The sequence below is a fragment of the Varanus komodoensis genome, unplaced genomic scaffold, assembly GCF_004798865.1.
Source record: "Varanus komodoensis strain SLA01 unplaced genomic scaffold, ASM479886v1 scaffold6_2, whole genome shotgun sequence".
Taxonomy (NCBI): domain Eukaryota; kingdom Metazoa; phylum Chordata; class Lepidosauria; order Squamata; family Varanidae; genus Varanus; species Varanus komodoensis.
Genome location: NW_025336346.1, coordinates 6,531,348 through 6,558,604, shown reverse-complemented (window position 1 = coordinate 6,558,604; position 27,257 = coordinate 6,531,348). Strand labels below are relative to the sequence as shown.

At 43.7% G+C, this 27,257-nt stretch overlaps 1 protein-coding gene across 2 annotated transcripts; it reads right to left on the bottom strand.

The window, feature by feature from the left end:
- Positions 1–3,673: 3,673 nt before the first annotated feature.
- On the bottom strand, positions 3,674–15,471 carry DUSP7 (dual specificity phosphatase 7). 2 transcript variants are annotated; one of them, XM_044451317.1, is made up of 3 exons: positions 14,528–15,470; positions 9,756–10,184; positions 3,674–6,086 (listed from the first exon to the last, which is right to left on the bottom strand). In XM_044451317.1, the coding sequence occupies exons 1-3, from the start codon at positions 14,943–14,945 to the stop codon at positions 5,779–5,781; spliced, it is 1,155 nt and encodes a 384-aa protein (XP_044307252.1). In that variant the 5' UTR covers positions 14,946–15,470; the 3' UTR covers positions 3,674–5,778. The 2 variants fall into 2 exon arrangements, with proteins under 2 accessions (XP_044307252.1, XP_044307253.1); XM_044451318.1 differs by lacking the exon at positions 9,756–10,184 and having other exon boundaries at positions 14,528–15,471.
- Between the last annotated feature and the right edge of the window lie 11,786 nt (positions 15,472–27,257).

Sequence of the window (27,257 nt, the reverse complement as noted above, 5' to 3'; positions counted from 1 at the left end):
GACAGAGTGGTAGAGGCTTCTGCGGTCCCCACCCACCCTTGAGCCAGGCCTTTAGTGATGCCACGACTGAAGAGCTTCTACCTGGGCTTCTCATGTTACCCTGGCAAAGCAGGATGCAGCTGCACCACAGAGGCTGCCACAGCCCATGTAATTTAGATGTTTGTAAAAGAACTGCATACAACAAGCATTAACAATTTCCTCGACTGCCTGCAGATAGTTATTTATCTATTTTATCTCCTGCCTTTCTGCCAAATAAGTGGTGCTTGGGACAGCTGACAATGAAATCCAGATTAAGACTGAAATCTTAATTAAAACTTAGCATAAGAACAAGTAAATTCAAAACAGAATTAAAATGTGACAACAATAGCAGTACTAACCAATTTAAAAACCCTTCAGCAACAGACCCACTTAGATGCCAAATTGTGAGGAAGATGGCCACACAACAATATTCTGGAGACAAACTCATGTAGCGCTCTCTTTCAGACCTTGCTGATTCTACAGAGCAAGAACTAAACAGGCTAAGGCTGGTGTACCTAGAGATGTAGGGGGCAAAGCCAGTACACACAGTCCTGTCTTTCTACCCACTTTAAACCCTCATGTGTCCAGACACATGTCTGAACATTTACATTTAACCCTTACTTACTGGTTCTGTCCATCACAGCCTAATCTCAGGTAACTACCAACACAGAAGTTCATGGTTTCCTGAGACTGTGGCAAGGTAGGATGGAGCGCTTCCAGATGCTTCAATAAATTACTTTTTGTTTCCAATACTGTGTGGTCACATAATCTTTTCTATCTGTGCTCCAAATCCGTGACTACTGTCTGTCTTTGTTCTCTTGTTAATACTCCCAGTGCTCTGTTAGAGCAAATCTCTCTATGACAAGGGAGAAAACACGGATGTGCCCCTTAAAACACATAGATGTTAACCACAGCTGAGCTTACACTCAGTTTTATCCTTCATCTGTCCCCCAGGATCTGCAAAAAGCACTCTCTGTAACCAGCTCGGTGCCACTGCTAGTATCAAAATGAAGGATACAGAATGAGGACAAACCACGTCATGCCTCAGAGGAAAGGTCACTCAGAACAAGCTTGTAACATTTTTAGACATGATAGTCATTGCAGGACCCTCTTCAGATCAAACTGTTTAAAGGCAAAGCTGCTTCTCTCACACACAGAATTTTAAGTGTATGCTTATTTCTTCCAGTTAGGTGGCTAAAAATAGTGGCAGTTCTGTTCCAGAAAGCCACAATCAAGGTACTGCAAAAAGCCTACCTTACAGATCTGATGCTAGGTGCTATTATTAACCAGAATCCTATCCAAGGATGTCTTAAAACAAGCAGAGCAATGCCAGATCAAGGAGAGGAAGGAGCCTTACTACTATAACCTGTGTGATCAGCTGGAAAGGAATGTTTGTTCTTCTGCATGCATTTTAAAACCATTGTACTGTGTTTTGGAGTAAGAAAGACATTAAACCCTTTCCTTCCCCACACAGAATTTTTTCCATTGACATATCAGCAGAGGACAAACTCCTGCTCTCCAGATGGTTACGGCTACAACTCCAGTGTGCCAGTGTGGTATAGTGGTTAAGAGCATGGGACTGGGACTCAGACAATCTGGGTTCTAGTCCCCACTCAGCCATAGAGCCAACTGGGTGACTTTGGGCCAGTCACAGACTCTCAGCCCAACTGACCTCACAGGGTTGTTGTTGTGGGGATAAGATGGAGGAGGAGAATGGTGTAAGCTGCCTTGAGCCCTTTGTAGGAAAAAGGCAGGATATAAATCGAAATTAAAAAAAAAAAACCTCCCATTATTCCTGAACACTGGCCATGCTGGGTTAGGCTTATGGTTGTTGGAATCCAAAGTATGTGGAGGCCCATACAATTCATATTCATTGAAATACACCTGTGCATTCAGTTTTCTGTGATGAGGGGCAAATTCCACACATGGATGATTCTGAATGCAGACATCACCACTTTTCTGTTTTTAGCTTGGCCACAATACAGGATGGTAGACAAATGTTAAATTTGCATGTGCTTTAAATTACTTTATATAGAAATGACAAGCTGTCATTCCCCCAGTCCTCTGGCACAGGAGATAAAACATGAATAGAAAAGAATGGGTGTACAGAAAGATATTGCTGTTGGCCACCCAGAATGCTGAATTCCTATTCCAAATTGGCCAAATAATAACACGCTAGTTCCTTCATGGCCTTTTCAAAGTTGGTAAAAAAACTCCTTTTTAGAAAAATGTTTGACTCCTAAATTGTTGTTTTAATTGGATTGTTTAAAAAATACTTTTGTTTCTGCATGCAGGGGATGCTAGTATCTCCAATGTCACTGGAACATTGGAGCATTTATTTTGAGCTTTAGAAGAATAATCTATGGTGCAATGATCTTATTTTGGGGATGGGGTTCAGCACCACAGAAAGTTCCTATAAACCTCGAAGGAAAGATGCATTGGCTGAGCAGTCCTGCTGACACGGGAGTCCCCATTTCCCTCTGGCTGTAAAGTATCACCTGCATTAGGGTTTTAGTGTTAGATGGAAACGGATGCTGTGCATTAAGTATTCTGAATCTGAACAGGGCAAGAGTTGGAAGGAGCACTCCAGCCATGCTGCTCTGCCCCACTGCATTTGATGCCTCCAACTTGTGGTAAGGCAGCTGTCTGACCAGGAGAAACTCCTGCCTCGGGCAGGGCTCTCTGTACAGGAGCCAGGATAGGACTTCTCAGTGGGGAGAACCCACATGGATATGGCATAGCAAGACCAGAAAAACATTTTTTCTCTGCTTGAGTCTTCTTGCTTCAAAGACTGGAGCAAGCCTCCCCTTTCCCAAACCTTCCCTCTGAGTCCTCTCTCAAACCATGGAATCAGGTGGGTTGGCTCAATGAACGCATGGCAGTGAGAAAACTGAGGAAACCATACTCTTTCCTGGCCTAGAACAGCCACGCAATGGTGAATTACCAGGCAAACTCACAGGTGCTTTGTGTTCTTAGTTTGCTTTACAAGATACCAGCACATTAAGGACAAGTGGACCAGTGAAGGCTCAAAGTCGACACAAGCTCTAACATCTTCCAGCACTCTGATTTCAAGTGATACTCAAATTAAGGCCCGCCCTCCCAAATGAAGCAACAAGTCATGACCTTGAATGACTTTCTGAGCACCTGTTGCTCTCTCCAACATGGATTCTGGTCAGGAGTTTAGCCTGCCTTTCAGGATTGACCCCAGGAAAGGGCCAGATCAGCCAAGGAGCTTGTTGTCTAAGGATCCTACAGACTTGTGATGGAATTTAGACGGCTGAATGCCTCTCAGCATTTAGGCTCTGACTTATTTAGCAGATGCAGCCCATTCATATCCATCAATGGAATAGTTGGCAAGACCTCAACAAACAAGAAGCCGGTCGCAGACATCCTCTGCCAACAAATGTTTCAGCCAGTGAGATGAGGTCAAGTCTTCCAGAATGTTCTTTATGCTTGGATTTAATTCCAAGCCTTCCCCCCAAGAGTTTACCACAGAACTGTCAAAATTAAACTGTGTGTGCAACCAAACACCACACAAATACCAACTAGCAAACACCAGCCACGGTTGAAGTAGTGTATTAAAGGCAATGGGAATAATGCTCCTTTAAAGAGGAAGGAAGCCGGACAGGCAAGGTAAATGTTTGACACAGAAACATGGTTTTTAAAGAAAAAATAATATTTATTTGCAATATAAACAAAGTCCCAATATTGGGTTCAGGATATATAGGGTCACTCATTTTTCCTTCATAAACACAGAAAGCAAAAGCTGTCCCTCACTAACAAATTCTCATTTATACAAAGAGGATGCATCTTTAAGAAGACTACCATTGGCACAGGAAGCCTTTATACAAACCAGCTTAAGATACAGATGCACTAAATCCCTGAAAAATAAAATTCCTCCTTGAGGTAAGATGCAGTTAGATTTCTCATTTGCTTGCTCATCCACACGTAGTACTCCACTTTTCCTGCCCTGATGACCCAACAACCCCAACATTGTTACATTAAAAAAATAAGAACAAAACCCCAACAAAAAACAAGTCATTCCAATATTCTGGTAATATTCTTTTTTAAAAACCACACACGCAAACATACACACACACCACAGTTCCATGATGTGACAGCATTAAACATTCTTCCACATGGAGATTTATTTCTGGGGGACGGGGAGTATAAAAACTGAATATTGAGGGGGGAAAACTCCGTGGCTTTTTGAAAGTTACTTTGAGAGTGAAAGTGGAAAGGGAGGCGGGGAAAAAGGAGGGACTACACTGCAGCCAATATTTTTTCCATGTCTGTTCTACCCTCCTCCCGAAAATAATAGTAATAAATCAGCACCACTTCTCCCTCTTTCCAGTATAATACATTAGTGAGAAATAGAAACAAGTCTTCATGTAGTAGAAGGCACAGCAAAGAAGTTACCCAGAAAAAGAAGTTCACCAAAAAGCTCCAATGGCCAGTTTCCCCACACCCTTTCTAAACAGCATAATCCCATGCCCTCCTGTGGTTCATATGCAAGTTGTCCTCTGGCTATGCATCAAAAACACCTCTTTTAAAGTAAGCAGCCTCATTGGATTTGCCTCAGCCCCGCTGCTGCTCCCCCACCCTCTGCATATGCACAGAAGAATCAAGTGTGCCGGATAAATGCCAACGATACTGAAAGTATTTTCCTTATTTCGGAAGCCGGGATGATTTCAGGCCAGCTGAGTGACATTAACAGTCATAACGGGCTGTGTGAAGCAACCAAGAACCTCAAAACATGCTCCTACCAGCTCTGAATGGAGGTCATGTGAGATGCAATCTCAGATAACATCCAACCAAGTGGCAATTGGTATAGGGATAATGTGTGGGTTGGGTGTTTTTTGTTTTTGGTAAGGGTGGTATTTTTAAAAAGCACATTGGCGCTTAGTCACCTTGGCTGATTCAGTGCAGAAAAGATCGTGAAGGTGGGCATGGTGAAGAGAGGGGTCTGACCACCAACCGGCCCTCTCAAGTCATGAAAACGACGACCAGATACTAACAAAGAGTAGCAATGTAAGTCTCTTGCTTTCTCTCTCTCTCATTCCCAGTACCCAGTAACATGCCAGAATAGATCAAGGCTTTACAAAGTGTGCAAAATGCATTTGGTCAATAGAAACATTTGATTTTTTTTTCTTCCTCTTTTTTTATCTAAAAAACATGAAATTGAACAAGAACAGAATAAAATACTGGTTTTGCAACCTTGTCTGTACAAACAGTCAGGAACATACATATTTAAAAAGAGCTTGAACCCAAGAAAGAGTAAAGATTACCTCCTTTAAAAAAAAAGTAAACTGGATTTTAAAACAACAGTCTTAGGCCAACACTTATTGGTCAAGGTTGCCAAGTGCATACGTCTCATTTGCTTTCCACGCCAAGCGAACACGCACGAGTCATGTTCACGTGTGGTACATACATGTGTGTGGGGGTGGGGGCTGCTTTTATGTCAGTCTCTACACACTCAGGAAAGCAGTTATTGCCAGTAACAGCTGCGTTGGGAATGCCAGGCCATCCCACCCCCGTTAAGTAACTCTGGTCATGTTAACTCCTCTGAACCCATTTTGATTAGCATCAGAATACTAATAAATGGCACAGGCCTTTTCAGTAAAGCAGCGACCAGACAGCTCTGCGTGGCAAAACCAGTTCTTTCAAGGCTGACTGGAAAGGCTTTTTTTCCATCAAGGAATTTGAAATGCTCAAGAGAAGCTATTCAAGGCTTGGGGTCCGCCCCAAAGAAAGTCTCCTTCATGTGGACTCCAAAGTGTTCAGCTGAAACAAGTTGTGATTAGTTGGGGTGGTGAAGTAAAGCTGTTCTCCAGGGGAGCGGTTGTCACATGGGCTATTGAGTCCCAAAGTCCTTTCAAAGTCCAAGAGTTGGCCCATGAAGTTAAAATTTGGGGAGATGTTGGACTTTTTCCTCTTTACAAAGTCATAGGCATCATTCAGAGACAAGTTGAGCTTTTGCATTAAATAGGCAACGGTTACTGTTACAGACCTGCTGATGCCGGCAAGGCAGTGAACAAGAATGCCACACTTCTTGGACCGGGCCTCCTCTGAAAGAGGGAGAAAGAGAAATAGGGTTAGCTTGCTGGACTGAAGGGAAAGCCACTGCTCTTTAAAGCAAAGCTTGAGGGAAGCCTGCACTATCAGCTGGGATCAAATATCAACATAACTGTCAATCCCATTTAGCAGTTCCCTGAATTACTGGATAATTACTCATTTTCCTCCAGTTAGATGCCCTCCTCAAGTCTCTCATCTTGCATATTTGCATACACAGTGGCAGCCAGTGATGCATAGTCAGGACAATTAACCAATATTAGTTCATTAAATCTTGCCACATAAAAAGTGATGCAAGCAGCTCTCACAAGTGGAGAAGATAAGGAAACAGTAAATAACTTGAGGGGAGGAAGTCAGGATTGTATTTCTGTCTCCAAAGTTTCCTGAAGCCTTTTAAGACTGCAGTTCAGTTTGCTGTTCTTTTAGATGAATGTTGGTATTAAGCAACACTTGGGTAGCAAGCTGCAACTAGTAAAACATAGTAACAGCAAAGTACTACAGCAAAAGCCAGAGTTACTAGCTCTGATTAAGGCTCTTTTAAATTTTCTGAACATAGTTGAACCAGCTCCAGGGGGATGCTGAAGAACCAAATTAAAACACATACTGCGGAAGGAAGGGGGATATAATAATAGAATCCAGCCAGAAAGTTAAAAACCCCTATCTGATTACATTCAAGTCAATAGCAGCAGGCAAAGGAAGTGGTCTGCTTAATACAGAAACAAGTACTGGTGACTGAGCCATGTAATTACGGTGTCTAAACATAAATGACAATGCAGAATACAGTCCCAGTCCTAAACACATTTCCCTGTGAAGTCAGTTTGCGGCTGCAATCCTGTTGCCTTTCTCTTGGGACTTTAAGCCCCACTGAACTCAACAAGAATTACTTCCAAGTACCTATGCATAAGATTCGACTGTTAGAATGCTTAGTTCAGTGACCCGTAACAAAGGGCACAACCCTAAAGGACACTTACGAAGCACTACATTCCACTGGTGTCAGTGGGATTTATTGCACAGCGCACATGTACAGGCCTGCAATTTAGGCCCAGATAAATTAACAGCTTAGCTACTTTAACAAGTCAAAGATGAGAGATCATAAGCTAGATAACTGATAATAACAGTAAACGGATGTGTTGACTTTTGAGTCACCATTAATGCACAAGACACTAAGCCAGAGGTTGCAATTTTGGGACTCCAAGAGCTTGAAAGAAATGGCTCTGGAACACTTTGGTGAATCTAACAACGGAAAGGGGGACCCCACAGCCATTTGCCACCAATTTTCTTGTGGCAAACTACTACAGAAGCATGAGCCAGCCCAATTTCACCCATTTTCAAGCAGAATTTGCTTGTTTTGGGCGTCTATAGCATTTTGCTGTTGAAAATCACTGGCAAAACAGCCATGTTTCTCTTGCCACTGTATTTCAACAGCATTGCAGGGGACGGAATAGGGAGGTGACACTTGGCAATGTCAGGTAACAAGCATTGCTTGTTCAGTACTGCTATTTGTCAAGCAAAAAACCTACCCCGACATTTTCTAGTGTGCTTTGTTGTTTTTAGTTTTATAGTAAATGGGTGAGATAATAATTTCCTATCCCCAAAACCAAAGCATAATTGTTGGTGTTCACAAAAAAGATGTTTCTGAGTAAGCAAAAAGACACTAACTAGGTCCACACAATATAAGCCATGATGGAATATAAGCCAGGGGTGGCTTGTTGTGTTGTCTCAACCAAGCACCATGGCTTGCTAACAGGACCACCCCAGCTTAGATGCCACCATGGTTTATAGTGGCATAAGCCAGTGACTGTCATGGAGACGATACAAAAAGAAACAGATTCTACGATATTTTAAAGAAGTGTGGTAGTATGGGGCTACAGAAATCAAGACACCAACTTTTTTTTTAAGAATATGTTAATGTACAATAGAAAGAGTTTCAGGAAGACTGAAAGCAAGTAACTTTAGCAGCTTCTATATATTATAGCTTCACAGGCACACCAGAACTGGCCCACTGTTTACTATCACAATAAAACAGACCTATGGCTGATATACAGGACAACATTATCAAAAGCAACAAAACATCTGAATTGTTAAGATAAATACAGTAAGACGTATGTAATCCTACATCATAAAAGCAGTTTTGAAAAGTTGACATAATCCTAGAAAAGTTTCATTGGACACAACAGTTCCAACCACAACTCAGTGTCAGGGCTTACTTAAAGTCCTATACATCTTGAAACCTAGATAATTTAAGGACTGCCCTCTTCCCATATGACCCTGTCTGTACACAAAGGTCATCTTCAAAAGTTCTTTTTTGGGTTCTCCTGCTTTCTAAGATAAGCCTGGTGGAAACCAAAGGCTCTTTTGACCACAGCACCCAGCCTTTGGAATCCTTTCCCAAAGAAGGCTTGCCTGGAGCCTACCTTATTATCTTTTTAGCACTAGAAAAAATATTTTTGCCATTTCAATTTACCTTCATGTGCTAATAAATGTCCCAGATATAGCAATGGGTAGAATCCCAAGCTTTAACATCAAATGAATCTCACATTTTAATTTCTTTAGATGGTCAGCAGAGGACTTTTCTCTACAAACAGCAAAAATAAACCCCCTAACAAAACCTGCTAAGGAACTAGTTGGTTCACACATGTATATCCATCACTTGATGAGTTCAGCATCAAGAGATAACTTGAATGTATTAATGAACCATCACAGAACTTGTGCACCAATTGCCTTCTTTAGTTTCATGTTTACTTATCAAATGGCATACATATATGTTCACACCAATCCTAAATTTTCCTCAATGATTTCCAATCTTGGGGTTCCTTAAGCAGATCCATAATGAGAGGCAATTTTCCCTGAAAGGCAGGCTGACCGGTGTTCCCCAGCAACCCACCTGAACAGGTAAGTAGGTACCTCCTCTGGTATCCTCCCAATTAGTTCAAGGTGATAGCAAGGCTCAATAGGCCTGAGCTGTGTCTACACAAATTGAGTGTACACCACAGAATATGCCCCCAGAACCCTCTGCAATACACAGAAGTTCCACGTTAGATGCTGGGCAAACATATCAATGTGGAGAAGGTTCCCTAGAAATTAAACATTTTGAAGACAATAGCTTTTCCCTACTTCTCCCATCATGGAGCAACATTTAGACAAGTATTCTATACTTTAAATTACTGGACACTCAATTTTTACAGCTGAAACCACTCAAAAATGCAAAGAATAAGAAACTAGGACATGTTGCAGAACTGATAAACCATGTGTCAAAACCAAAAGACTCTCAGGTGCAACTTATTTTTACTGCAAATATAATACTCACAAGGGGGAAATGTATAATTAAATGTTCAGCATTAAGTCCCTCCAACAAAACAGACAAAACAAAAAAGCCCCCATTCCCCTTTAAAGCTGTTCCAGTGGATGTGATCTTTGTCCCATCAAGGTCAACTGGAGTATGGCCTTTTGATTTTATATGCAAAATGTCTGCTATTAAAAGCAGTCAAACTGAAGAGTACAACAGCACCACATCTACCAGTGACCAACAGCCAGTGTAAAACTAGGCAGATTTACTTAGTGTAGGTAGTTATAATAAGTGACTACTGAAAGCTCTGGACTAGTTATGGAAAATTACTGATTGCTAAAGGAGCTGTTCCTTCAAGAAGAGGATGCCCAACACCTACCAATGAAAGCAATGGCCTCAGGAAAGAACTGGGAGAGATTCTGACTCCAGTGATCTGAGATGGGAATCTGTTTGTACTTGAATTCTCCGTCGTGCTCAAACATGTTGGGAAGGTTGGGAGTAACATTCAGGATATACTTGATGCCATATTTGCCCAAGACATCCAGGTTGGTGGAATCTTTGGCACAGCCCAGATACAGATAGGGAAGAATCTGGACAGGAAAGGCTGGCTGGTTGTTCGGGATTGGGCTCCCATCGGACTCAGTGGCACTGCTAGGTTCCCGGTCAGACTCCCCATCTGAACAATCAGAGCTTATCCTCAGCCCCCCAAGGCCAAGAACAGATGCAGGAGGAGAATTGGTTGGAGAAGAGGTGTCAAGATTGGTTTCACAATGCTCTGCGTATTCAGTCTGAAATTTGTTGAATCCACCTGTGGAGGTGAAGAGAAGATATATTTTAATGTCCCTTTCTCAAAGCTACAGATATTTGCACACATTACCAAGAAAAAGTTGCATGTGTAGACATGTGTATCTTAAACTGCTGAAAATATCAATTTGCCTAAACTCCTGACTTCAAATGTGTTCTGATTGAGGGTCCAATTTTTAGGACACTCTTCATAGTCCCAAGGAAAACACAGGCAATGGCCCTTAGCAGGAATGACTTAGGCTAAATGGCTTTAAGGTCCACGAGGCAATCCTGTGCATGTCTACCCAGAAATAAATCCCACTGAGCTCCACAGGACTCATTCCCAGGTAAGCCTGTGTGAGGTGGCTTCCTGCTTCTCTCATGGTTCTCTTCAGTAGTAGTAGTAGTAGTAGTAGTAGTAGTAGTAGTAATAATTACAGTTGCCAACTCACCAAAACAAGTTGGGCCTGTTCCTCTGCCTTTAAACAGCAATTAAAAATCCAGGAATCAGCCAGTGAAAGTTTTCATAGCCTGGAGATGAGTACCAAGGCTGCTAATGTCTGCAGTTCAATCTGCAGAGGAACATGGGTCAGCCCAAATATTGACCCCTCTAACCATAGTGTTAGCTCAGTAATGACCGCTGTTGCGCTCGATTACACATCATATTCATTTCATTAGTGAGGTAGCACTTCCCCTCCATGTCTTGCTGGTTGAGTCCTCCATGTTCCTGCTCTGGTGTGCCTCAATTTAGCAACAGAGGAGACAGATCCAGATAACTGCTGAACTTTATGTTTTGAAAAGTGAAGGACCATCCATTATATGTTTATCCCAGCAGGTCTAGGTGGAACCTGAAGTCCCTGCAGGCCCCGACACAGCCTAGCTCAAGTGACTACTGCCCACTCCCACACCTCATTTCAAGACCATGACAAAATGCAGATTCTATGGCTTCAGCAGCCAGCTTGCCCCCATCTTTACATAGGTGAGCATCACAACCAATACAGAGTTCTAGCAAACTCAAAAGCTTGCACACTGTTTTATGACATTTTGGTTGGCCTACTAAAAGATACTAGCCTAATAAGGGCTTTGGAAGTCTACACCAAACTGTAGCAGATGGAGAAGTTCATGATCAAATGCCCCACTTTCTCTTTTTCTTTTAATCCCTGCATTTAGAATACAAGCAGCTCAGGCTAGAACCTTTCCCCTAACATCTAGTTTTCTACACAGAGGGATTATGTTTGTTTCTTTGTCTGAGAAGTGTTTGATTGAACAAGCCCTCCAGCTGCAGTTTGAAGCAGTATAGCCCAGAAGTTATGACTAGGCATAGCTTGTTTCAGTTTAGCAAAATCTCAGATTGCCTCTTTAAAGAAGCATAGATAAACACCAACTGAACGTGTGTTACACATGCTTGACTTGAGGTGGAAGAACAGATGGCATAATTAAGATTTCACAGAAGTACTGGAATGTGGTCACCATTTTTTTCTGAGAGAACTCCTGGGCCTTTAACAGCTTCACAATAAGAAGACATGCAGCTGTAGCTTTCCAGTATGACTATGCAGCATACAAAATGCTTCATCTGCTGAATAGTTGCCTGTCACATAGCAGTTAAAAGCACAAGAGCCCTACTGAAATTGCGGGCAACGTTCACAGCAACTTAGCCTGAGACCAAGAGGGATCCAGTTCATTTTCCTAAAAATTATGGGGACCCCCCCCACACACACTCTTTCATGGGAATTAGTATAGCAATATTCTAAAAATACTGGGATATTTTAAAGTAATTGAAAGCAAATTGAGGCCCTTGTATTTCCGAGCTATCTTTAAAGATATTGCTCAATATGTGGGTATTAAGATATATTTGTGAAAGGGAAGGGCAGAGAATGAGACAAGAACAGAAGTTTGCTTTTTAAATGAGATACCTGGACACTGCACTGCCTAGTTGCAACATCACAATTTAATCGTTAAAAACAACAACACAATGGCAGAGTTGAGAAACTTACTCCAGTATCATTTAAGTAAATGCAAGGCTCTGTTGACATGTAAGTATGAGCCAAACTAAACTCCTCCTCTTAATCATTTATCTTTCGATCTCTGTCTTTGATTTAGCTATTAGAGAAAGGGAAAATTTGTTCCTTGAGGTACATGAACAGGCATTTAAACATCATTATGTGAACCTGATAAAAACTGTCATTGTGAGTCTTATGGAAATTCAAGGGTCTTGGCATAACTGTGGTAAGGTCAGTGAACAGGGAGCAGAGCCACTGCCATATTCATTCATGAAGGGGGAAAAAAAATCAAGTTCCCTTTTTCCCCTCCTGAAAGAGAAAGACAATATGGAGAAGCCATTTTGGAATTTTAATTGGAAACATTTCCCACTGAGGCCCAGAAAGAAAAAAAGAAAGAAAAGGAAGAGAAAAGCAGGGGTTTAACTGTGAACATGTAGGCTTAAAGGAACCGGGAGGTAGTCAAGAGAAGGGTAAGTGAGAGAAGTACAGAATTCAAGCTGAACACTATAAAGGCTCGTGAGAAATAATTATTGTGATAGTAAAAGAGGAAAAGGAAGGCTAGCACAATGAGTCATCAAAACCAACTGAAACAATTCACAATACCAAATTTATCCAGCTACTAAAACAAAAAAATAGTAGAAAACAGCCCTCCCAATCTGGTGCCTGCCACAGGTATTAGACTACAAGAGCCATATTGGCTGGGGATGATAGAGGTTGGAGTCTAACACATCTAGCGAGCATGTGGCTGGGGAAAGCTGTTAGGAAAGAAAAGATCCCAGAACCCTAACCAGCAGCTTCATCGTTCACTTATGCCCCACATACTTCCGTTTCCTCTTCTTCTCTGCCACTAGAGAACCCTAAATTGTACACACACACACTCACTCTCACACACACTCACTCTCTCTCTCTGATGGGGTGTTGCTTGCTATTTCTGCCTCAATCCTGCCACCCAGTGACTGCAGTGGTGTGTGTACTGAAGAAAACAGGCAATTATCCCAAGCAGACATAGTGCAACTGTTTCACAATGTCTTTTTTGTGGGGGGAAGGAAGGAATTGCTTTAGGAAGTCTGAATGGGGAGTTTAATGAATTAAGATCTTCATTCACATGGACTTCATTCAGAAACCAAAAGGTAACAGAGAAGTCCAGAACCAGAATGGGGCAGAGAGGTCATCTAATTCAACCCACTATCGAAAGGTAAGCTCACCCACCACCACACGCAGAGAGTGAGCACGCGCAAGAAACAGCTTCTGGTGGTATAGTCAATACACAGGAGATTAACCAGCTGATCGAACTTGGAATTGTTGGTTTTTTAAAAGGCAGAGGATCTGACCAGTATGTCCCCCTCACAGATTAGTAGTGGCCACTGCTCCCGGATAGACACAAAAGCAAGATTTCAGGGCTAGTGGGCACTGGGAAAAAGTTCAACTCCTGGAATGAGGTTTGCACGGCTGTCTTTTCTCCTTCCCCAAAGTCTGCTCTCTCTCTATGTGGAAAATCTGGCAATGGAATAGGGGGAGGGCTGAATTTATATCCACACAAGGCCAGTTGGCCAGAAAGGCTTAACTAAATAATAAATAAAGACTGAGAGCTAAGAAAGGAAGAGGTGTGTGCATGCGGGGAGGGGGGGTTGCAAGATATAGAGACCTTACAAATTGGATTTCAGAATGAAGAGGGCTGGGAGGATCGACTTAGTGCCTATGTGTGGCTTGATCTCCATTCAGAGATCTGGAAGAATCTGGCAAGAATAGACTGCTGCCTTTCTGGGGTAGGGGAAGTGGGAGGGAACACTGACTGACACCGAGGGAAAATGCATTCCCTCCTTACTACCCGGCAAGGGGGAGGAAGTGCAACAAGGAGAGCGCCAAAGGCCCAGTGGTCAATATCTGCATGCACTGGACACATGGAACCATTTTGCCAAACAACACCAACAAGGGGAAGATTATTAACGGCACGAACAAAATCCTTGGCCAAAAAGGCAATATACATTCCCATTCTCCCTTGGAGGCCATCCTGATTTTTTTAAAAATTGCTTTCTGGAGACTACTTTTCCTTTTTTGTGGATTTCCTAAATGATAGCACTCCCCACCGCCGCGCGCCCCTTACCCCGGGAGAGAAATCTTAAGGAAGTGGGGAAAGAAAAAGAGCTAAGATGCAGAGATCCGGCCCGCATGGGTGGTGGAAGGATCCCAGGGAACCATCCGTGGAGGGAAACGCGAAGATTGGGTCAAATCGGGGAGGGGGCTGCCCTTAGGCGGGAACGCCGCCAGCGGCCGCGACTGGGACTCAAAGACCCGAGCCCGGCTGCTGGAGGAGCGCGGGGGGAGCCTCTTAAAGGGGCTGGGAGGGACGCCCCGCTCTCCGCTTTACCTTTCAGGTAAAACGCCTTGCACCCGTCGTCGCGCAGCTTCTGCAGCAAGAGGCCGAGGACAGAGGTGGAGGCGCCGTTGTCGTGCTGCCACTCGGCCGTGGCCTCGTCGTAGAGCAAGACCGTGTCCGCCTTGCAGCGCTTGACGAAGCGCTCCTTGTCCTCGTTGTTGGGGATGATGGAGCGGATGGGCAGGTTGCCCTTCTTGAGGCGGCGGAGCATCAGGCCTGGGATCGCCAAGTTGATGGCGGTCTCGATGTGCGACGACTCGAAGAGCTCGTGCGGGCGGCAGTCGAGCAACAGCAGCGAGCTGCCCCCGCTGGACTCCAGCTCCTCCTGCAGCCACTCCACGCTCTTCCACGGCATCGCCGCAGCCATGGGAGTCCGCGCGGTGCTGCTGCCCCAGATGTGATTTTTCATCAGGATCGCAGAATGGGGAAGGGGGAGGGAAGGAGTGGAGACCTGCCGCGCGCTGAGAACAAATCCCTGTCGCGGGGGGCAGAGAAATGCTCCTACGACCTTTCCCAACCCGCCGAAAACACCGAGCAACAGCGAAGAGAGTTTGCGCCGCGTGTTCTCGGAGGCGATCCGGCGGGGAGTGCTTGCAGGGGGTCCGCGCTGCGCTCTTCCAGAGCTGAAGCCCGGCCGGCGTGCCCACTTTTCTGCTGCTCTCGGTCTCCTCTCCCGCCGCCGGAGGGAGGGCTCCTTCCACTTGCAGCAGGAGCGGAGGGTGGGCAGAGGAGAGGAGTCCGGCTTTTCTCCCCGCCGCTGGCTGGGCAGGAACGCACTTCGCTGCGGATTGCCAGGCTAGCGGTGGCGGCTCCTCCTCCCCCTCCTCCTCCCCTGGAGAGGCGGCTGTTTCTCGCCGCGATTTAAGGCGCTGCGTCTGCTCCAGGCGCTGCGTCCTCCCGCTCTCTTCATCGCGGGCTCAGCCTGACAGCCCCAATTAAAAAGGGGCTTCGCCATCGCAGCGCGGCGTGTCATGCTCCGGGAGGCGGGACGTGGGAGGGAGGAAAGGAGAGCCCGGCAGGGAAGGCAGCCTTAAAGGGGAAGCGGCGGCGCTTCCTTCAGCGGACCGTCGATGCTGGCTCTCTCTTCGGGATAGGTTCCAACGCAAGCGCTACAGCAGGCGGCGGGCAACGAGCCTGTTGTGAATCAAGTGCAGGACGCAACGTGCTAGGGAGGACGCTTCTTCTGCTCCCAGCTTTACTGTGTTAATTTAGCTGAGGGCGTCAGTAAATGCCGCTCCGCTCTATTTCATTGAAATAAGCCCCACCAAGCGCATTGAACTGAGTTCCCGAAGGTAGTCGCTCATGCTAATTCTATTTAGAGTAGACTCGTCCTAATGAATAGGAGTTACGATTGAACTGAGTCCTGTTCATTTCAATGGATCTGCTCTAAGTTGGACCAACAATGACTACTATTCTGTGTATACTAGAACTTGAGAGGATGGAGAAGGCAAGATCAGAACCCTTTCCCAACCTGGATCCCTCCAACCTGAATATATAGGATCCATGACCCTGCAGTCAGAATTGCCGGGAGGGGGTTCAAATTGGGGAGGGCAGGGATCAGTTATGTCATTTGTTGGTGCTAGGAATTTTATTCACAAACTTCAACAGATTTAGGGCCCATTCTTATGTATGCTTAGACAGAAGAAAGTCCTGCATGGCTGGGGAATGTTGGACATAGGACATTTTCTGTCTAAAACATTCATAGGAAGGTGCTCTCAGATTCACAGAATTGGATTAGAAATTAACATTCCATAGCCTCTCCAATCTCACTTAGACACATTTTTGCAGAGGACCAGAGACACTGGATGGAAAAGACTCCACTCCATTCATCCTGGTCCCCACCCACCACAGGAATGCCGCCCCCATGAGCCTATCTTGCCCATTGCTGGCCTAGGTGTTGTGTTGCTCAACACTTTTGGACATGACTTGGGTAAGGGTGCAGAGGGGCTGTTTACCAAGTTTGCACTTGTCCTGGAGCTAAATAGCCAGCACCATATAATGGGTGGGTAGAAAGCAGATGTGAAGATGTTTGGGTCTTCAGTTCAGAGCATTTTTGAACACTGGCTATGCTTGCAAGGGCTTTTGGAAGCAGAGGTCCAAACATCTGGCAATCTGCCTTCTGCCTATCTCTGTTAGTGAAGAAATCAAAATTCAAAAGGATCTAATTCTAGACAGAGTGGAACACCAGGCTGAAGCTAACAAGGTGAGATTCAAAAGAGCTAAATGTAAAGTCTTCACAAGTAGAGGCTGTGGCAGCAGTATATGTGGAGAGGGCTGAGGTATCAAATCAAGAATAATGCCAGGCAGCCAAGAATATGAATGCAATTTGAACTGCATTAACAGAAGCCCAGTGTCCAGATCATGGGAAGTAAAAGTTCCACTCTGTTCTGCATTAGTCAGGCCTTATTTGGAGTACTGCGTCAACTTCTGGTTGCCCCATTCTAAGGAAAACACTGACACATTGGCGCCTATCCAGAGAAGAGTGACCAGAATGAGGAGTCTGGGAAACCAAGTGCCAGACGGAACAGTTGAAAGAGTGGAGTAGTGGAGTAGAGAAGGGCAGAGTAGGGGGAGCCATGATTGTGCTCTTCATATACCAGAAAGGCCATCAGGTAAAAGGGCAGGTCTATAACCAACAGGTGAAAATGGCAGGGCAGCAGATTTCAGCTTAACATGAGAAGCTACCAGTGGAGTGATGGAACAGTGTTGGAAGCAGTGTCTTGGAAGGTGATGGGTTCTCCTTTGCTTCCAATATTTAAGTAGCGATTGGGCGCCCATCTCTCAGTGGTACTGTATTGCACCCTGAAGTGCTGAAGAGTCACTGAGCAGGGGGTGCAATACAGGTTCTCCGAAGTCCTTTCTGGCTCGTTTGTTTCAGTATTGCCTGATAGCCAGTATGTCTGGGAGGTTCTCAGCAACTCTATGCTTTTGCACTAGAGCATGGCACAGTGTGGCTTCAGATCTGCAGTCCACACAGCTTTAGTAGGGGGGTCTCCCGCCCTCCCTACCCTGCACAGAGATTTCGCTCTTTCACTCTCAGTCATAAGAAAAAGTGAGAAATACGAAGCCACGGGTAGGGCTCAGCTCGGCTCAAACCTACGTTCACTCCTCCTGCTTCCGGTCCACGCGCCTGCTATCCTATGCATGTTTATTCGGAAATAATGCCCAGCTGCGTAACCTGCATAGGATTAGGATTTGAATCTATCACCCATATTGATTCCAAACCCGTTTATTTGGGACTCACAACATGACAACTTCATGGGCTCCCGTTTGCCCCTATAGATTAGATCAGTACAAATGAAAAATTCCAAAACGGGAGCGCAAAGGGTTAATTACATGTGAAAATAAAATAGCAGCAGGCACTGCTGGGCACCGCAGAAACGGCCCCGGAAAACTGGACCCGGAAAGTGGCATTTTTTCTCATTATTAATGAACGGATTAGAAAATAATATAAAGGGGAAAAGTCTCCGGCTATACGAGCGCTGCAAAGAAAACACACCGCAGGTACGCCGCTTGCGTCGGCTTCTGAACCTTTACATACCGAGTCCTTGATTGATAGAATTTCTTGCTCCACGTGACTGTTTCGTTTAAAAAAGAAAAGATGTGCCGACCTCTCGGCTTCCACCTTGTAATGAGGCGCCAATGAGCCGCTTCAGTAGGCGGGGCTGGAACTCGGGAGGCCTATTGTGAGCGGAGGCGGAGCTTTTAGACTCTTGGGTATCAAGTCGCAAAGCGCGGGAAGGGAAGGCTGGAGGAAGTGAATGGAGGGCTAGGCTGGGCTGTGGTTATGAATGCCTGCGCTGACTTGCGCAGAAGGTCAGTAGTTAACCTCAGAATCACTGTGCCGTTGATCCAAGTATTACGACAACCGAGGCGCGGCTCCTTTTTGTTCCTTGCCATATTAATCCGCATGTTCAGTGTTCAATAATTTGCCCCGCTATTTAGAGAGAACAGTTTGGGGCCCAACGTAAAGGGCGGCTTAAGGTTCTTCACATTTTTACGTGAACGAGATGTTTTACATGCACGCCTGACATGTCAAGTGTGCAAGAAATTACCTTACTAATGCAGGTAGTCAGGCAGCGAGCTGGAACTGGCTGCAGCTTCCTGCCCCATGCTTGACTCGTCCAAGCCTGCCTCTATATGGCCCTTAGGGCGATGATGTTGGCGAAGTCACTAAAGAGGAGAGAGAGTTTTTCCTGTTCTAATATAACTAAACACTTTGAAGCAAGCCTGAATAGCTGTAATAGTATTTCAGAACAAGAAGTGCTGAACGTGAGATACATTTATGCATTTATTTAAATGTTTATATCCTGTGCAATTTCAAAAATAAAAAGCATAGCTTGTGATAACATATCAAAAATTTCATCTTTATTAGCTTCCAGTGGGTTGCAACAGATGTTAGTCTCTTGCAAAATTCAAACAGGAACCTAGATAGTATTGTCTCCAGTATATATGCAAAAAGAACTATGACAAGTGCCAGAAGTTTTAATTTGGGCAGGACTCTTTCTAATGTACGTTGGGTGCTTTAAAGAGGAAATGTATATCATTGCCCATTAAAAATCCTACAAACATGAGACAACTGAAGCAAGGTGGGATGTATGAAATGGTATCGTCATGCCAGCAGATTGAATTTGATCTTTCCCCATCCGCCACAAATCTGTTCAAAGGGGTTTCAGGACCTTCCACAGAGGTGAGGTGGTAGAAGCTGCAGGAGGGAGGATGGGAAAAGAAACTCTTCTTGTATAAGGGCATCGTGTTTCATTTAGCCCTACAATCTCTCTTTCTTGTGATCAGAGTGTAGAGGACTGAGAGGTTTACTTCTTATATTTTAACCTGATTGAATACAATATTAAATTGTTTTGTGTACTCTGTTTTTCCATGGCCATTGTTGTTAGCAGTTGTAGTTTCTAAGGATATGGCAACAGATGCAAAGCCCACAAAAGATTTTTTTTTCCTGATACGTTGTCACAGTGTCACATGTGGCAGAGCTTATCACAATAAGCTTCCTTAGCCAAGATAAATTCTGCAGTCCTATGCCCACTTATCTGGGAGTGTTTCCCTTTAAATTCCAATGGGATGTGTATCCATGTGGACTCACACAGGTTTTCACTGGGTCACCTTTTGGATGGTAATTAAAGAAGAATGTGGATAGCAACTTTGAAAGGGGCCAGAGGTAGATTTGGCAGTACTTAGATCTTTATACTGTGTGGCTGCAAGCATACACATCACTTGGCGAGAGTGCTGTTTGAGCACATGTTGGCTTCCCAAACTTCAGACACAAATATTAAACCAGCAGCTTGGGAACCTTCCATCTGGACATGCACTTTAAAAAGAAGTAGTTTGATTTGGAGCATCCATTCCCATTCACAGCTCTAGCACGAACCCAACAGACTAGTATGCACCATGTAAACCATCTCTGTGGCATCCAGATAACATCCCAGGTCTTTGCAACAGCTTGTGTATCCCTAGAAATGTGTAAATATTGTGAACTGTTCAAAGGAAGAACCATGGTTACTTCTGCAAGAAGCATAAGCAGGACAGAATGTTTTTTTGTAATTTCCTGAAAGTTAAGAAAAGTGTGTGTGGGAAGGGAATACAGAATGAGCTATAGAAATCTGCACCCTAAGAATCTCGGTGTGGGATTGTTGTCTCCTTTGTTCTTTTGATTTCATATATAGGCCTAAAAGCAGGGAAGGGAGCAGATTTCCAGTTCCCAGTATAGTTCTTTGACTCGCACTACGGCCAACAGAAGCAGAATAAATTATAGAATACAAGCAAATATGAGTGAAAATTATACAAATTGTAGTCCACAGTGTCTAGGTGCCTTTCATTTACATAAAAAATACCAATGCACAGAGGTAAGTTAGGCAGACCTGTAGCAATGAGCTCAAATGTCTCACATTTCCACTTAGAAACGCCTCCCCTCCCTGTCCCTTGAAAGGAGAAAATAAAAACTATGGTTCTTCTCTTGCCATCTGCATCCAGTATGGCCAGTAGCTCTGGTGAAGCCATTGTAATTCAGTCAACATAGCCAGAGGTTATTACGAATGTTGGTGCATTCCTGCCTAGACTGTGGAAAAATTAGGATTTACAGCTAGCTGACCTTTTATTCCTGTTATCAAAGGACCTAATTCTCTTTGAAAGCCAGCAAATCAATCTGTACCTAGAAAAAATATTATACTGTCATGCAGAAAATGTCCACTGGCTATTTCTGAATAACCCTCATTCTCTGTCATTCTTTAAATCTGTGGAAACAGTCTGTACCTAATGCACCTCGTATCAAAATGAGCCTGTTATGTACTCTCTTAGCACTGCTATAAACAAGGCTGCCAAGTCTTGTCATGTGATTATTTCTAAAGCACTTGACCTCAGTTGGGCACCGTACAAAGACAAGACAAGACAACCCCCACTAATCCTGACTAATGGGCGGAATAGAAATTTAATAAATAAAACATAAAATATGTGCAGACGCTCTGTCTAAATAAGAGGGAGGCAATAAGGTTTTTTTGTCTTGTCCTTTCAAGCATTTTGTGCTTCTCCAGATCCTGTGTTTCTGCATGTTGCATCCAGGATAGCCCAGTATGAGAGTTGATGGGAGTTGTAGTCCAACATCTGGAAAGCCACAAGCTGCCTATCTGCCTGGACTGTTTTATTTATTACAATCTTAGGCTGCAGTCTTTTGTGCACTGGCCTGGCAGTAGGTCTGATTGGGCTCTTTCTGAGTACCACGCACAGGCTAAGATCTTAATGTATTTTAAACTGGGGTTTAGATCCATTCACAAAGAGCTCACTTTACAAAAAGCAAGTTCCTATTTTTAAAGGGAATATATCTATATATAATGTACATACTTTATTGCATAATTCTCAAGACCAGAAATCAGTTCCAGGCATCCCCAGCTGAAGCATGATGAAGGTAGAAAAAGGCATCTGCCTGAGAGATCAGATTTGACCTGTGATCTCCCTCAGTAGAAAGTTGCTCTGTAGGCCCATATAGAAGGAAACCCCACATTTTGAGGGGTGAGAACTTCCTTGCTACAGAAAGGCTTGCAATATGTGGCCATTCCAGCCAACTGCTGAAGGTGAAGCATTCATCAAAAAATTTTCTATCCCATTTCTAGCCATGCTGCATTTTCAAGAATTAATCTCAGCAGCTTTATAAAATACAAAGCAGCATTTGAGCCCACAGATGCACCAGAGGGAGAGTAGGAGAGAGTGTGGAACTATGACTCAGGAGATCTGGGTTCAAGTCCCCGCTCAGCCATGGAGCTCACTGGGTGACTTTGGGCCAGTCACAGACACCTCACAGAGGTGTTCTTGTGAAGATAAGAATGAGAATTACGTAAGCCCCCTTGAGTTCCTTGGAAGGAAAAAGGTGGGATAAAATATTGATGATGATGATGGGAGGATGTTGGCGCTGTGCAATGTTCTCTTATGTGCCACAGCACTTTCAGTGTGCTACTGCCTATGAACGTTATCCTTTTTCTGCCTTTGCTCCCTTTCTGCTTTCCCCTCTTAAAGTTCATTAATCTAGGGGTTGTATCGATTGTTAATCCCATTGACCCATTGAAATGAATAAAATTTAAGTTAAACAGCCCTTGGTTTTGTCTTTTCAGTTGCATGCTTACTCTTGGATTTAAATTCCCTCAGTTACTAGGTCTCCATCCCACTTAGATATGTATACATATCTACAATGCCAGAAGGAAGAGATAAACCTCCCTCCTCCTCTTCCTCCCAGCAGATCCTGGCCAAATTAGTCACACATTAAGTCCCATTAAAATCAATTTGAAGCCCTCAGTTTTTCTCCAACTTATGGTAACCCTATGAATACAGGTGCTCTAAAAACTCCTGTCCTTGACAGCCCTGTAAACTCAAGGCTGTGGCTTCTTTTACAAAGTTGATCAATCTCCTATTTGGTCTTCCCCTCCTTCTTCAGTTGCATCATTTTTGCTTCCAGAGAAAGTTCTAACTTGTTATGATTGAAGACCTGCTTGTTCATCTTTTGGTCCACAAAGCTGTCCTCCAGCACCCTGTTTCAAACACACGAGTTTTCTTCCTGTCCAGCTTTTGCACCCATACACAGTGACCAAAATTACCACAGTGTGGAGGATCTTGGCCTTGGTCTCCAATGAACCTTCCGTACACTTGATTATTTTTGATCCTTCCTTCATTGCTGCTCTTTCCAGTCTCAGGCTTCACATTGCTTGGCTGCAGGCTCTCTTTGAATTGATGACTGAGCCAAGATATGTGAAATCTTTCACAATTTCAATTTCTTCATTGATGATATTAAAACTGTGTAATTCTTCTGTAACACATTTTTAATTTTCATAATATTCAGCTACAGCCCAGCTTTTGTACTTTTGTCTTTCATTTTCATCAGAAGTTATTTCCATTCATTGCTAGTGTCTGCCAGTAATATGTATCATTCACACATCTTAAATTACTGATCTGTATTTCACCAATTTTCACTGCCTCTTCCTCTGATCCTAATCCAGCTGTCCTTGTTATATGCTTCGCTTGCACATTGACTAGATGGGGAGATAACAGGCACCCTTGCCTGATGCCTTTACCAATAGGAAACCATTCTCTTTCTCCAAATTCTGCCCTACCTAACGGTGGCTCCTTGTCCATGATACAGGTAACAAATCAGGACCATCAAGTGCTGAGGCACACCCATTTCTTGCAGAATCTGAAATCAGCGGGATTGCTAACATTCATGTTGATTTTGATGGGAGTAAGAATAACTAGTTTGTGTTTACTGAGAAAGTCTGGGACCTGGTGCATATGCATTTGAATGCAAATCACACCCTTAAGGGGCCTTGCTTATTAGCAAGCATGTGTAGGATTGCAGCCCACAAAATAGTTTATACACATCTGTGTGAATGGTATGAAGGATAATTTATTTTTTGTCCTGATTTTGTTGGCCCAGTAGATAAGAAAACTTGGCAAATCTGAAGCCAACATGTTTTGTTTTCCCAATGTTTATATTTGTGATGTTCTTCAGAGTTCAGAAACATCACATTCCATGAGCAAATGTTAAAAGCGGGCAATAAAGCCGTTCATTCATTCATCTGAATTAGTTGTCTAGATTTTAACACTTCTGCCCTAATTTTACTTACATTTTTTCTCTTTCTTTAAGACATATGTGTTGATGCAAGAAATTACATTTTGTGTTACAACTATAGCATGGGATTATTATCACTCCCTCTAATGGTGAATCCGGGTGATGATTGTCAGCAGAAAGCCAGGATGGGGTCATTCAGAAATTGAGAGCAGCAGTTTTGACATGCCTGGGAGAATCCTGATGTTTGCAGAAGATTCTTTAAGATTGTTTTAAATTTTAAATTCTTTACATTTTAAATTCTTTTAATTTTAAAACAAACAACCAGAAAAACAAAATAAAACAATTCCAGGAGGATTCAGCATGTTAGGCACCCACAGAAAGTTGCCTGTAGAATGGAGTATCTTGGAAGGGTATTCTCCAAACAGGAGTACATCTGTTAGAAGATGAAGTATTAGTTCAGCATTTTAAATACTTCAGCCTTTCTCTTCAAATAAACTCTAGGCTTTTCTCAAGCATGAATTTCCCCAACCCTAAAAATATCATTAACCTCTCTTTGTATTTTAAATCACACTCATCTACAACGTATTCATAAATTCATAGAGTTTCCATTCTTCCATTTCCATTCTTCAAACTTCTTTCATTTCTGGAAACCTTCCTTTAGTTTCCAGAGTCTCCTGCAGACACAAAACATTTAAGGAAAATTGAAGCAAAAGTTCTTGCAGAAAAGGTTGCTTAAAAACAAAGATGTGCTTAGTTGAATCCCTGAATGATAGGGAAGTTTAACAGTCTGAATATTTTTCCCTTGATTGGCTTCCCTCACATTCTTCCCAAAGTAGATTGGATACGCATATCCCTGTCCTGCCCTCTGCTGGACAGAATAAATGAGGCAGGATCAAAGACTGGAAGAAGCAGTACAATAGCAAAAATTGGGCACAAACTGACTGCACAGGATGTCACATTCAGTTAACATTCTCATCAAAAGAAAACCCTTCTCCTCTTGAGGTCCTGCCTGCTGGGGCGCATTGACCCTTGCCAACTGCAAATGAGCAAACCCCAGAGTGACATTCTGGACTCTGAAGAAGTAGCAATCTCCCTTCCACCAGCACCCAGAGAGCGTCCGTAATCCCGGGTACCTTGACAGCTCAACCTGCTCCTCCTTTAGGAGCTGCATGAGACATGAAGAGAGCAGGAAGGGCCCAGACGATCCCTGATGCTGGGGCTGTCGAACTTCCATCACACAGACAGAATTCCATTTTGGAGACGCACTCGGAGATTCCAGTGCTAGGCAGAGCAGGGAAAACAAGGGGGCCAAACGTAGCAGCGTATTTTAGCTTAACGCTATTACTGCCAGTAACTTTGGGGAGACATTCCAACCTTTTGGGATGGGGTAGGCCAGGAAAAAGGAGAGTGGCTGCCTGGGGAATTCTTGAGGACAATATCCTTGCTTTAGGGGCTGAGCATTTCTTGCACAGATCTCTGCCTGGTTCCGCCAGGCCATTTCCCTTCCCTGTTGAACTTGTAAGAAAAGGAGGATCCAGGAATATGTCTGGTTCATGGAATCATCCTCATATCCCATTATTCCTGAGTAATTTCAGTGCTTACTTGGCTGGAGATTGGATATCCCATGTGCCCACCGCAAGATTCTCCGTTGCTATTAATGTTGTTGTTATTGTTCAGTTCAGTGGCAAGTTCAGTGCCCTGCAGTACTTGAAAGATGCTTAACGGGGCTTAATTGCTATCCAAGGCAAGACTCAGGAATTCGGCCTGCCCACCTTTTCTCCCATGGTTGTGTGCACAGATTATGATGCCCAACACTGCTGACAGCTACAAGGGGGTTCAGTGGGTCCCCTCTACTGCTTTCGGTACATAAGGGTTTCCGTGAACGCACACAGGTTGGATCAGGCAACACCCTTTCGTTGTCTTACAGTGGAACCCTGAACCTCTTTACTCAAATATAGATCCCACTAACTGCTGTGTGTTGTGTTCACACAATGCAATACGCTATGATAGCATATAAGCCAGGGGTGGCTTACTTTGCTGTCCAAACCAAACATCATGGTTTGATAACAGCTCTGGTTGGGTTCAGACAACACAATAAGCCACTTCTAGCTTATATACCATCCTGGATTGTTGTGCTTTGAGAACTCAATCAGAGTGTGAATGATTACTGCCTTAGTCCTTCTGTTCTGATTTCCTGTCTCTGTACAAATAATCATTTGTACTATTCTGTGTTAGCTATGCGTCATATACTTTTTTCCTCCCCTCCTTTTTTCCATCTCTCCCCTTTTCCCCCTTCTGTTTATCCTGAGCTTATGAGTTCATGAAAATTCCACATTGCTTTCAATACCTGGAGTTTCTTTTGTACAGAGTGACCACTGACCCTTGAGTGCTGCCTCCCCCAAAAAAGTTCAGTTTCATCTTCTGCTGAAAGTATGAATGCTCTAGGAATTCAGTCAATATCCTGAAGCCACCTCATCTGATGCACACGTCCTGGACTAATGTGTGGAACAGAACCACAATTCAGTGTCCTACCTCCTGAAGAGGTGAGATTGGCAAGGACCTGAGACAGGGTCTTTTGTGTGGCAGCACCCCAACTGTGAAACTCCCTCAATAGCTCATAAATACCACTATGCTCCACTGAATTTTTTCCTGATCAAGACTTCCACTTTGATTTTAGAAGCATTCCCTATATTATTATTATTATTATTATTATTATTATTATTATTATTATTAAATATTTCATCAGTTTTGTTGGGAATTGCTGTGTTTCATTTGTTTATGGTTTTATTATATATTCCTTGCAGTATTCACCAAGTGGAGCAGCAATTCAGAAATAGGTTAAATATTTCTGCATTGGAATCTGCACTGTAAATGAGTTTTACAAGTTTTCCTGAGGGGCGGATTTTAACAGGTAATCGCTGCTCCAGCTGCCCCTCTGATGATGTGCCATCCCTCCCAGAGTCGGGGGGGGGGGCACTCCCAGCCTCCAGGGGTCCCCTGCAGCTGCATTTTCAACATGTGCCAGGGAAGCCACACTTTTTAGCCACTTGGAGCAATTATTACCTGTTTGAAAGGCATTTGTCTTTAAAGACAGACCTTAAATGATGTCATAAAATTGAAGTACCTTTAAAAAAGCAGATGCAAAAAATGTACATTAATGTGGAAGTCAGATGGGAAGAAGACAAATGAAATTCACAGCCCACTGAGTTTAGTCTGGTCTATCCATTGCTATCTAAAAATCAAGCAGAAACCAATACCACCCCCATCCATTAGTTTTATTGCACATTTGCAAAGGTAGAACATTATTCAGCCAAAGAAATGGGATCAATACTGGGAAACCCAATATTTTTGTAGATTTATATAGTGAGGTTTGCTGCTAGCACAGAGGATTTAAAGCAGAAATGGGCCATTGTGTTCTCCCCATGATTTGGCTTATAGCTACATGATCCCCCACCATTGGCTATGCTGGCTATGACTGATGGGAGTTGTAGGGCAAAACATCTGGAGGACCATAAGTTGCCCCTCCCCAGTCAAACGAGGAAGGCTTTGTTTCCTCGTTTGACTCTGAAGTGAGCCAGCTTGCCCAAATGTGTCCTGAAAAGATTGCATCTGACCTGAGGAGAGAAGGCATGTTCAGAAAGTGTGCCTTGCTTTCTTTTC